Genomic DNA, 11,677 nt, shown 5'->3' with positions numbered 1-11,677 from the left:
TTTTAATCATAAACAGTACTGGGTAAGTTGTTATTCTAGAGGCCCCTTGTGTGTCGCTTATCACATCCTTACTTGACTTTTGTGTTCATAATTGTTTCAACGCCTTTGTGGGCAGGCCCTGAGCCGTGAGTCGCGGAACTGGGTTTGAGGACCTGGAGGGGAGGTGGCCCTCCCCGCGGAGGGCGGGGCCAGCTGCGGTCGTCACCGGGCAGCCCCGCCCCTCCCGCCGAGGCGCGGGCGCTGCTGGCGCCATCTTTCCCGGCTGCGGGAGGGGTCACAGGTCAGTGCCGGAGCCTCGCCGCGAGTGAGGAGGACGAAGTGGGCGACCCGACCCGGCCGAGGCCTTCGCGTTCCGACGGGTATGAGCAGCCGGAGGGGGTTGGCTCGTGAAACGGAAGGGTGGGGGGCCCGATGGCGGGCGGAGATGCAGCGGAGGCAGGGGAGCTGTGGAGGGGAACGGGGAGAGGGGGCGGAACCTCCGGGTGCCGCTGGCGTGAGAGGACCCCCTGCGGCCTAAGGGGCGGTGTTCCTGCGGTCCCCACACCTCGGTGCTCTCACCGGGCTCCTTCCTGCTGTGCCGGTGCCCCAGTTTGAAAATAAATTCCACATTTCTTTGTCTCTTTATTCTTTCTGGGAAACGTAATAATTTGGAAAACCTGTGATGTGTCATAGGCCTGAGCTGCCCTGGAGGGAAGGTGAGGATGTAGGGTTTTTTAAGGCCGCCAGAAAGGGAGCAGGAGTAATAGGTCAGAGTATGGGAAGGGAGGGCACTGGCTCTAGGACTGTCGTCACGGGTGTCTCCATCCTGGACTAAATATTTTCTTCTTTCTTTCCAGGTGCCTTTTCCTCGGGGCAGCCCAGGATTCTCCAAGAGGACAATGGATTCTGGAACTCGCCCAGTTGGTAGCTGTAGCAGCCCTGCAGGGCTGTCACGGGAATACAAGCTAGTGATGCTGGGTGCTGGCGGTGTAGGGAAAAGCGGTAGGTGCTTTTTTCTTCCATTTTACAAGAAGTAAGAATGAGAAATGCTTCCAACAAATGCCTTCCACCCAAACCAACTGGGAGACTGGCTGTCATGCCATATTGATACTTAACAGTTCTTTCTGGGTCACCTTTGTGTGGATTTTAACTTTCCTTTCTTGTTTTAAAGCCATGACCATGCAGTTCATCAGCCACCGATTTCCAGAAGATCACGATCCCACCATTGGTAAGTCAGGTTATCATTTAGGTTTTCCAAGTAAAACCCATAAAAGTGTCTTCGCTTCAGTTTTTGCAACAGTTTTAAACAATTTATATTTTGAGCCTTTTGGGGTGTCTAATTCAGATTTATTTCATAAGAATGTCATAGCAGGTGGTAAGCAAATGAATTTTTTTTTTTCCTAGCTTAACTCTGTATGTGTATCAGCCATCTTTGTCCTTCATCGAACATTAATGGGACACTCTCTTCATTACATTTTTATGGTTGGTATACTGTATTGCCAGGTTAAAGGAAAAATTTAAAAGCCACTTAACAGAATTTGTTATCATTTTTCTAAGGGTCTGACTTGAGACTGCCTCTGTAACGATGAGTCAGCTCGTTTGAACTTCCACAGAAGGAAGTAGAAAAACAAGTAGAGCCAGCCTGCTGAACTCTTATAACCCAGACATGCAGAACCTGGACTTGTTCCACTAGAAGCCCTTCATTTACTTCTGTATACCTCAAGTTCATTACATAGCAAGGTCTTTCTTTGTGTCTTTTGTAATCCTTAATGCTCTAATGTTAGTAAAACAGTGTTAGAGAGTAAAAAGTAATTTTGTTTTGCTTTTTTTTTTTTCTTTTTAATTCCTGTTCTCTGTAAACACTGAGAATGTTACTGTCATTCCTGAACCATAAGGAGGCAGGTTTGAATTTTAGGAGTTACATCTCAGGATAAAAGAAAAATGGTGATGGGGATAGGGGAGGGCACAGAAGGCCTTTCGTATTACTTGTAGTTTCAGCATGTGACAGTTTGTCGTCATCCTGGGTCTCTAGGGAGGATTTCCATTGGGTCAGGCCTCTGCTTCTCTTTTCCACAAAGCCAATGAGTGTTCTATGCTAACGCATCTTTGAATGTGGTCATTTTATATAGTAGATGCTTCTGTGGCTTGGGGAAAATAGAAACAGTTCTTATTTTTTCATATACTATATTAAATTTAGAATATTGTTCGGAATTCACACTATGGTGGGAATTCTAGGAATAAAATTAATTTAGGGCTTAGGATAATTTACTTAGAACACCAGAAATATCATTTCCTCGGACTTCTCTGGTGGTCCAGTGTTTAAGACTCCGTGCTTCCACTGCAGGGGGCACAGGCTCCACCTCTGGTCGGGGAACAAGATCCCGGAAGCGGCATGGTGCAGGCAAAATAAAAAAAATTTTTTTAATAAAATAAAGTAAAAACCTATATCTTGTCCCCTGAAAAGTTACTTTTTTTAATCAGTTGATTTTGTCCCCCCAATCAGCTGCTCTTCTGACAATATTATCTGATTCAACAAATACTTTTATCTCTTGAGTTCCTTTTATGTGCCAAGCACTGTGTTAGGCCCCAGGGGTCCAGTAGTGAACAGTAAGATGTGGTGTCTGCTCTTATTGAGTTGCAGTTTAGTGCAATTTTGTTTCAAACTTTGGCTACTAACTCTAAGAAGAAAAACTTTATGTTGCAACCACTGCACATATAAGTATACATTTGCACATGTGTATATGTAATTAAAATGTGGTGAAACTATGTTTACTTCACTATTGGTGCACTCTTGGATTTCCTCTTTCATTTTAGACTTCTCCTTGTGTATTTTAATGCTGGTCCCAACCCTTTAAATTCATCTGCAACTCGCAAATACTAACAGATCACGCATGACCTGTGGTTTGAGAATTATTGATTTAGTAGGCTCTTCACCCTTGAGGAAGAATCAGAATCTGGGGCTCAAGAAAAAAACGTTTGAATGAAATACATCAGGATTTAAGCAGCAATTGTTTGAATGATGGAAATACCGAGTGAAGTTTTTCTCTTCTTTTTTTACTTTCCTGTATTTTCCATGGTTACCATAATAATATACATAAAGAAATGTGCTCTCATAAAGGAGAAATTATGACAATATGGATTCTTTAGGAAATAGTAAACTCTGGTTTTTCTTTTTCCTATAATATTAAAAATGAGGAGAACTACAGCTTAAGGTTAAGTACATAAAGCTTTTGAGTCAAGCAGCCCTTGGTTTTGATTCTGGCTATATCATTAATGAACTTTGTAACATGGGGAATATATTTGATGTTTTAGAGTTTAATCTTCTTATCTGTAAAATGGAGGTAATAATACCTACCTCACTGAATTATTGTCACTGTCAAATGAGCTAGTATGTATAAATTATTTAGTATAATGCCTGGTGTCTAATAACTATTTAATAAATAGTAAAGTTACTTTGCTGGCCTAACATTTTTTAAAAAGACAATCTCTCAGTCTTTTTTAGGTTAGAATTATAGATGAAGTCTTATAAGCTTAAGCTATGAATAAACTTATGTCATGGCTTATGTGGGGAAAAAAATTAGTTGAAGATGCAATTTACATATCTCAATGGAATTAGGAGTTTCCTGAGATTATTTGGGCACTTAAAGAACTTGTGTGTAATCTGTTTCTCCATAAGATGAATTTCAAAATAAGGTTGCATATTCCTGTATTTATGGGTTTATAGTACCACCTTTCTTCCCTCCTGTAGAAGATGCTTATAAAATCCGGATCCGTATTGATGATGAGCCTGCCAATCTGGACATTTTGGATACGGCTGGACAGGTATTAAATCTCAAAATGCTATGAGTAAAGGCCTTTTCTTGCTAGAAGGGGAGGGGAAGACTTATGCAGAGAAGATCACTAGTTCATCTCTTTTAATTTTTCATGCACTCTGACTCAGGATAGCAGGTAACCAACATCTCTCTTTAATCTGAAGTACATAGCTAAAGTGTATATAGTTCCAGGTTGCATCAGTGAACTAATGACCCTGTTTCCCTCTAGGCAGAGTTCACAGCTATGCGGGATCAGTACATGAGGGCAGGAGAAGGGTTTATCATCTGTTACTCTATCACCGATCGTCGAAGTTTCCATGAAGTTCGGGAGTTTAAACAGCTTATTTATCGAGTTCGACGTACTGATGATACCCCTGTGGTTCTTGTGGGAAACAAGTCTGACCTAAAGCAGCTAAGACAGGTGAGGATAGACTAGAAAATGCTGTGTGTAATCTTGTGGGATTAGTCATTTGTATTTGTTTATAAATTTCTTTGCCTTAAAATGAAAATTTAAAATAAGCTTCTCCCTGGCCTGGAAAACTTCCCTATGTCTACTAATTTGCTATTATTTGGGGTAAAATCTGGATTTTAGGAATCTGTTTACAGGACAAAATCCACAGGATAATAATCAGATGACAAATAGAATACAACATTAAGTGAAGGCTCATGGGATTTTCATTTACTAAAACCTCAGAAGTAAATCTCTATGTTGCAGAAAGAGAAATTTAGGCTTCAAGGTAAACTTCCTGGTGGTGAGGATGATGAGCCCTCCAAGGGGAGAATAAGAGAAATTGTAGAGGATTTTAGAATAAATGATACCCTTCAAGTTAGCAACAATGTTTATAATTAAGGAGTAGTGAAAGGGGCAGGTGTATCACTATGCGTGAAAGCCATAGTTTCACAGTAGTTAAGTTCATAATGCTTCTCAGTTAATTCCTGTTCAGAATAATCTATTTGGGGATCTGCATATAAAATGTTCGTTGCCAGGCTATTCACGGTAGCCAAAAATTAGAAAAAAATCTAAATGTCCAAAGGCGGAGAAATTATGGTATATCCATAATTGGATATATTGATTTCAGGTTCCTCATGGTTTTCAGTATTGTAGTTTATTTTTTTTTATAAATTTATTTATTTTATTTATTGATTGATTGCGTTGGGTCTTTGTTGCTGCACATGGGCTTTCTCCAGTTGTGGCGAGCGGGGGCTACTCCTCACTGTGGTGCGCGGGCTCCTCATTGCCGTGGCCTCTGTTATTGCAGAGCACAGGCTCTAGGTACATGGGCTTCAGTAGTTGCGGCACACGGACTCAACAGCCGTGGCTCATGGGCTCTAGGGCACAGGCTCAGCAGTTGTTGTGCTTAATTGCTTAATTAAGCTTAATTGCTCCATGGCATGTGGAATCTTCCCAGAGCAGGGCTCGAACCCATGTCCCCTGCATTAGCAGGTGGATTCTTAACCACTGCGCCACCTAGGAAGTCCTGTAGTTTAAATATTCCTCTCTTTGCCTTGTGATTTACATTCTTGAAAAGTAAGAAGGAAATTAAAATTGTATATTTAATATCTATTAACTGCCCCAGAAAGTTACCTTTAAAATAGAGTAGAAACAGAATGACATAATTTGAAGATAAAAGGAATCTTAGAAGTCATGTAATCCAGCCTCCCAGCATTACAAATATCTCTGCTCTTCTTGGACACCTCCAGAGTTGAGGAGCTCTCTTCCTGTTAAGGTAGCCCCTTCACTTTTGGGGGGCAGTCGTAGTTATTTTCCACTGTTAGCGCTGTAAATTTTCCTATGTTTACATTTTTAAAGGTCACCAAGGAAGAAGGATCGGCCTTAGCCCGAGAATTCAGCTGCCCCTTTTTTGAGACATCTGCTGCATACCGCTACTACATTGATGATGTATTCCATGCCCTTGTACGGGAGATACGTAGGAAAGAAAAGGAGGCAGTACTGGCCATGGAGAAAAAATCTAAACCCAAAAACAGTGTATGGAAGAGGCTAAAATCACCATTCCGGAAGAAGAAAGATTCAGTAACTTGAAGGGAAGATGTGACATGTTTATCTGTGAACTGCAGTGCTTAATCAGAGCAGTCCAGTAATCTGCATTAGTGAGCATGGTGCTTGTTCTTTCTCCTGTTATGACCGTTATTTTAAAAGTAACTGATGAAGGGGACATGCCCACTAGGAGTTTTCAATGATGTGGTATTTAAAATGTTGTCTTTTTAGCTAATTCTGATTTTATTAACCCAGTGGAGCACTGTCTACTTTTAAATTGTCACATTAGAATTTGATTTACCAATGTTTTGGGTTCTGTTGCTGATACTAATTAATTAATGTAAATTTTTTATACCCGGGGAATACGCACCTCATATGTGTTTGACTAAGCTCACAAGAGGAATTTTTTGCCATCCACTTTTCTGCATTCTCTTTCAACCGCGATTTCCTGGGACTATCCCAGGGAAGGACTTCAGTCTTTTCTGTTCATGCTGTGCTTCCTAGAGACAACAAAAATCATATCGGGAAATCGGTTCTAAAGAGATCAGTGTTAAAGTTCAGAAAATACCTATGGAACTGACTCCTGTTGCAGATTATGGAGTGATGAGATTGGGGAAATCAGGCTGTTCGTTTTTGCAGGAACTTGGCTAGAAAAAGTTAGGATCAGAACAGTGCTCCTCAGAGGAGCCTGTCTTTTCTAAGAGGGACACACGTGACCCAAATGCGCTGGGATGGATGAGAACAAACATATAAAATGTAACGAAGGTTTCTCCTACAGGGTTATTTTACTCTTCCTTTCAGGGTTTTGCCTCTCTTTACCTTCGGAGGTAAGCACTTTGGGAACCATTACTGGATCACTAAACTTTTGTTTAATCTAAGACCTTGGTTGGGCAGCCATTGTCTTGTACAGGTTTATTTTTTCCCCAGAGTTGCAACACCAATACATTTACATTAATTGCTTCCTAGTGCTTTCCCTTAGCTTCCCTGTGCTCTCTAGAAGAGCTAGGCCTGGCAGAATGTTTTTTAGGACCTTCGTCAGACTGACTGCCTTTTCCATACGGAAGAGACATCAGGAGTTAGTAAAATTGTATATGTGCCTCCTTGACATAGACAATCACTAGACTCAGTGTTCCAAGAGAGCCTGTGGCATTTCTGTTTAATGAGCCAGTCTTGAAACTTTAAAATTCCCATATGTTGGTTGAGTTTCTCATTGAAGATTTCTTTACAAGGACCTTGCTAAGTTCACCTCAGGGTTTTGTTGGGCCTTGACAAAGCTTAGCCTAAGAGAACACCACTTTGATAACTGCATAGTTGAGAAATTATCTTCTTGGGAAGAATCAGCTTTAAATACTGGTGGTGAGTTTTTTCTTTCAGAATCAGGATTATTTTGATACCTGAACTTGTTGTGTGGAGATTAAGCACAAAAGTGCTGAGAGTAATGTGGCATATGTTGAACATTAAATGTTACTGAAGCACTGTTTGTGACCACTTTAAACTCTAAGAACATGACTTTGTGTAGCACCTCTTAAAAAGCACACAGCTCAACTCACTGTTTTCCAGTTTTATTACAGGCAGAGGACAGGGTTGTGTTTTTCCTTCCAGTCAATGGTGTATGTTCTAGGTTTAAAGAAAAGTGATGGTTGTAACTTTTTTTAGCTGAGTAGTGATCCCTTTTGAAACTTCTGGAAATGTTTTTGCTACCAAATAAATCATGTTTTATGGTACTCAAGCCATCTAAAAGTGAAAGATGCAGAATTTGAATCTATGTAGGACAGAAATCTTACAGGAATCATAGCACTTTGGAGAAGCGTGAAGTTAGAAAAGAAGTACAGTGCAATTCTATTTTAACAGTATTTCACCACATTTAAACTAGCTTAGAGCCTATTAGGTTTAATGCCTTAGCTTCTCATTACTAAGACTTAGGAAATCGTTAGTAGCATCAAGCAAGAAGTTGACAGCTCTGTAATTATTAAGGATAGTCAAGGCAGTAGAGAATGTTGCCAGAGAAAAAAAAATATATATATAAGACAGGAGGGACTCTGTATTGTATATAAGAAAAATAACAAGTGAGTGTTTTTAAGTATATTACTGTCATATATTTGATTATTGGATTAATTAGCCCATCAATTAATATTGAAAATTCTATCCATGGTGCTAAATAGTTTGAGGGGTATAATATGTGTAAGTCATAGCTCTATTCTTAGTGATTGTATAGTGTAAATAATTTATAAGCTCTAAATAGTCAGCTTTATCTAATTTGAGGGCATTAAAATCAATTACTGCCTGGAACTTTGAGGAGAGAAAAATTCAGGGACAAGTTAAAAAGCACTGGAACTGTTCATGGCCATACCAGATTGGTAAGTTACAAAATTTGGAAGTTGGTGTCTAGAATTAAGTGTTTAGAATTCAAAAGGGGATATATGTTTTAACTTTGTGATATATTAGCAAGAATTGGTCTACTGTAATGTTTGGGGAGGAGAGGGGAGAAAAAAGTTTTTCACTTATGCACTTGTATTTGAAGACAATTTGTACGACACAATACAAAACTTTTAAACAGTTTATTGGGCCTTTCCTTTCCTTACCTATGTGTGGGTAGAAATGTTTGGAATCACTACACAAGGGTCATTTTAAGAAGATATTTAATACCCTGAGATTTTATATTCTGGAAAATAATGATCCAAAAAAATTTTGAGTGCCTACCATATACAGGAGACCTGTGTCGAGGGCTCGAGAGCATGCCACGGAATGCCCCCTTCGTCCAAAGAGACTACCTCAGCACTTGCAAAGGTCGAGGGGTGGGGAGGGAGGTGGAGGTGCTGCCGTCCACCTGTGGAACAGTCTCCTTCATGTGACAGTGAGCTGGGGTCCCAGCTCCAGGCACCACCTGGCTCTGATTCCTGACCTCAAGCACTGCCCTCTGTCCTGGAGCCGGCAGGCAGGACATGGTATTTGGAGTCCTTGGGGTTCAGAGTGAACTGCTACTTTCAGGGCACGTGCCTGAGACCCCAGCATCTCTGGGAAGAGACAGGGACAAAGCAAAATTTTTAAAAAAGAGCTTACCTCTTCAGTGGGCAGACAGGAAAAACATGTTGAAAGTGGTTGCGCATTTGTCACCTGATCAAGGGTTAAGTAAAGTTGTTTCAAATATGTAAACTAAATGTGAGAGAATAAGGACTGTTTTTATGTGAAAGTCATTGCTTTTATCTCCACTACTGTAAATGGGCTTCAGTGTTGGTAGAGAGGAGTTTGAACACTAAGGGAATATATTTCTGTGTCCTCATTATTTAACATTTATTGAGTAACTGTCAGTGTGTCCACTATTAAAACGGGTAATGGAAGAGGAGCATTGCATGTTCCAGTGTAACCTCTGTTAGGATAGGCAGTGGAATTACAGTCAGAGTATTTACGGACATTTATGTGTACTAAGCACTGTTTGCTTTAAGAGCTGTGAGGGATTTAGAGGGATATAAAATATCCCTGCTCTGGAGCTTTGATAAAATTTGCATATACAAAACAGCTAGAGATCAACCTTAACGTAGTAGATTACATGCTTCAAAGTGGGAGTGTTACAAGGATTCAAAGAAGGAAGGAATTAACATGGCCTGGGCAGATTCCTGGAGCTGACTCTTTAAGAGTGTATGGGAGAGGAGGCAAATTGAGGAGAGACTGAATTTGACCTGAATAGAATAATAAAGAGAGAAGATCAGAGATGTAATTTCTGCAATTCCTTATTCCCAGTATTTACTGCTTCTTTTCTTTAAAAAAAATTGCTTATACGAGTTTAGTACGCCATTGACAAATAACTGGCAGTGTTGCACTTTTTCCAAACTCAGTCTTGGGAAGGGTGAGACAAATTTGAAGTCCTATTTTTAAAAGTCCTTGTTAACTTTGACAAGTACTTGGCTTTAAAAGATCGCTTAATACTGAAAATGTTGGATTTGCATTAATCCTGGGTTTGCTTAGCTTCAGATTAAAATTTATTTTCGAATCTCGCATTTCATCAGCTTAGCTGGAACTGAAACTCACGTGGTAAAACTACAGGGAAGTCGTTGGAAATCCTAGATCTCTGACAAAAGAGATCATTCACCTTATCTTCAAAGTATCTCAGTGCACAAATTAATTTTGTCTTTCTCTCTTTTCTCCCCACTATGTATCACTGTCAAATAATTGAGTATAGCATGAATTAGAATAAATAAGTAGCAACTATATTTGTATTACTCAGAAGTTTTGACAAGTCTTTTTCAGTAAAAGTTGGGAGATGAGTCTGGCTATACTTCCCTGCTTTGTTGGTTAACTCTTTTAGTGGTGTGCTCTTCACTTGTTTGGCTAGGACTGCAGCCTTACCCATGGAGAAAGGCGGAGCTGCCTTACCGCTTGTCTGCAGAAAGCACATTGTCCTTTGATGAATTGAATTGCCTCGCCACCTGTTTGGCACTACTGCTTAGAAGTGAAGGATCTAGTATGGCCTGGAAGAAGCAGGATGGATTTTAGTTTTTAGGAAAATGTGATCTGAAAGCATGAGGGAGGCCTTTCTCACCATCTGAGATGGCCCACACTCTGTCCGTGGAGTGTGTTTCTCTCTAAATAAATCCACTTCTTACCTATCACTTTGTCTCTCACTGAATTCTTTCTGCGATGAGACATCAAGAACCTGAGCTTCATTAAGTCCTGAAAGCAGGTGTGTGATCTCAGCTGGAAGACCGTGGGTTTTGGCCAGGTTCAAGTTCTGGTCATGTGGGTTCGAGTCCCAATCTGAGGTTTACGATTTCAATACTATTAATTAAATTATGCCTTAATGCTTTCTCATCACTTTGAATTTTTATTTTCTACTTATCAAAATGATTTTTTAGACTTATTTAGACATAGGTTTTTAAATCACATAACAATACTTATAAGAATATTCAACTTCAGGTCTTCCCTGAGGTCCAGGGGTTAAGACTCCACACTTCCACCACAGGAGGCATGAGGTTTGATCCCTAGTCAGGGAACTAAGGTCCCACATGCCGCATGCCGTGATCAAAAAAAAAAAGCATAAGGGAGTCAACCCATTTATAGAGGCTTGCAGACCTATTTCTCTTCACTGTCCGGATGGTCAGACCTGGGTGTGGCCAGCTTCCTTAGGCTAAAATGAGTTAACCTAACTAAAGACTGCTAACACATGGTTTCTGCTCCTGAGGGTTTACAATTGATTGGGATCAGAAGGCAATCTGAAGGCAACATAAAAACAGTGGGAATTCCCTTGCAGTCCAGTGGTTAGGACTCTGCGCTTTCACTGCCGAGAGCCCAAGTTCAGTCCCTGGTCAGTGAACTAAGATCCTGCAAGCCACGCAGCCTGGCCCCCCAAAATAACAGAACAGTACATTGAATAGTTAAAAGAATGCATTGCAAGATCTAGGATTAAATTGGTAGGTGGAATTAGACCATAAAGATTTCTCCAAAGGAGGAAAAGCTTGACTTGGAACAACAGAAAAGTCAAGAATCAGATCTGTAGGACAACTTTCAATGCAGAATTGGAGACTGGGAAAGTCAAGAGTACCATGTTGTACATGGATGGCTGTCAAGAAGCAAGCTTGGGGTTAAACGGTAAGAGGATATAGCAAGAGCCCATAGGGCAGGGCTAATTGGGTGGAAAGCTGTGGAGGCCCATCTGAAGTGTGCGTGATTTTCAAATATCTGGGTCAGAAACAACTGGAGAGCTGCTTTGTTTTTTCTCAGTTTCTCACTTTAACCTTTGGAGGTTTTGATCTGATAGATTTTTTTTTTTTATATTTATTTATTCGGCTGTGCCAGGACTTAGTTGCGGCATGCAGGATCTAGTTCCCTGACCAGGGATCGAGCCCAGGCCCCCTGCATTGGGAGTGCAGAGTCTAACCACTGGACCATCAGGGAA

The 11,677-nt window shown here is 40.6% G+C and overlaps 1 protein-coding gene across 1 annotated transcript; it reads left to right on the top strand.

Annotated features, from left to right (window-relative positions):
* The first annotated feature begins 205 nt into the window (after window positions 1–205).
* Window positions 206–8,346, top strand: RIT1 (Ras like without CAAX 1). The gene is made up of 6 exons (XM_057726206.1): window positions 206–359; window positions 837–981; window positions 1,151–1,207; window positions 3,728–3,801; window positions 4,021–4,212; window positions 5,602–8,346. Exons 2-6 carry the CDS (start codon window positions 879–881, stop codon window positions 5,830–5,832), a joined length of 657 nt encoding a protein of 218 aa, XP_057582189.1. The 5' UTR covers window positions 206–359; window positions 837–878; the 3' UTR covers window positions 5,833–8,346.
* Window positions 8,347–11,677: the final 3,331 nt, after the last annotated feature.

This window comes from Hippopotamus amphibius, chromosome 1 (genome assembly GCF_030028045.1).
Source record: "Hippopotamus amphibius kiboko isolate mHipAmp2 chromosome 1, mHipAmp2.hap2, whole genome shotgun sequence".
NCBI lineage: Eukaryota > Metazoa > Chordata > Mammalia > Artiodactyla > Hippopotamidae > Hippopotamus > Hippopotamus amphibius.
Note: the sequence above shows the minus strand (reverse complement) of the source record. Positions and strands in the feature narration are given on the sequence as shown.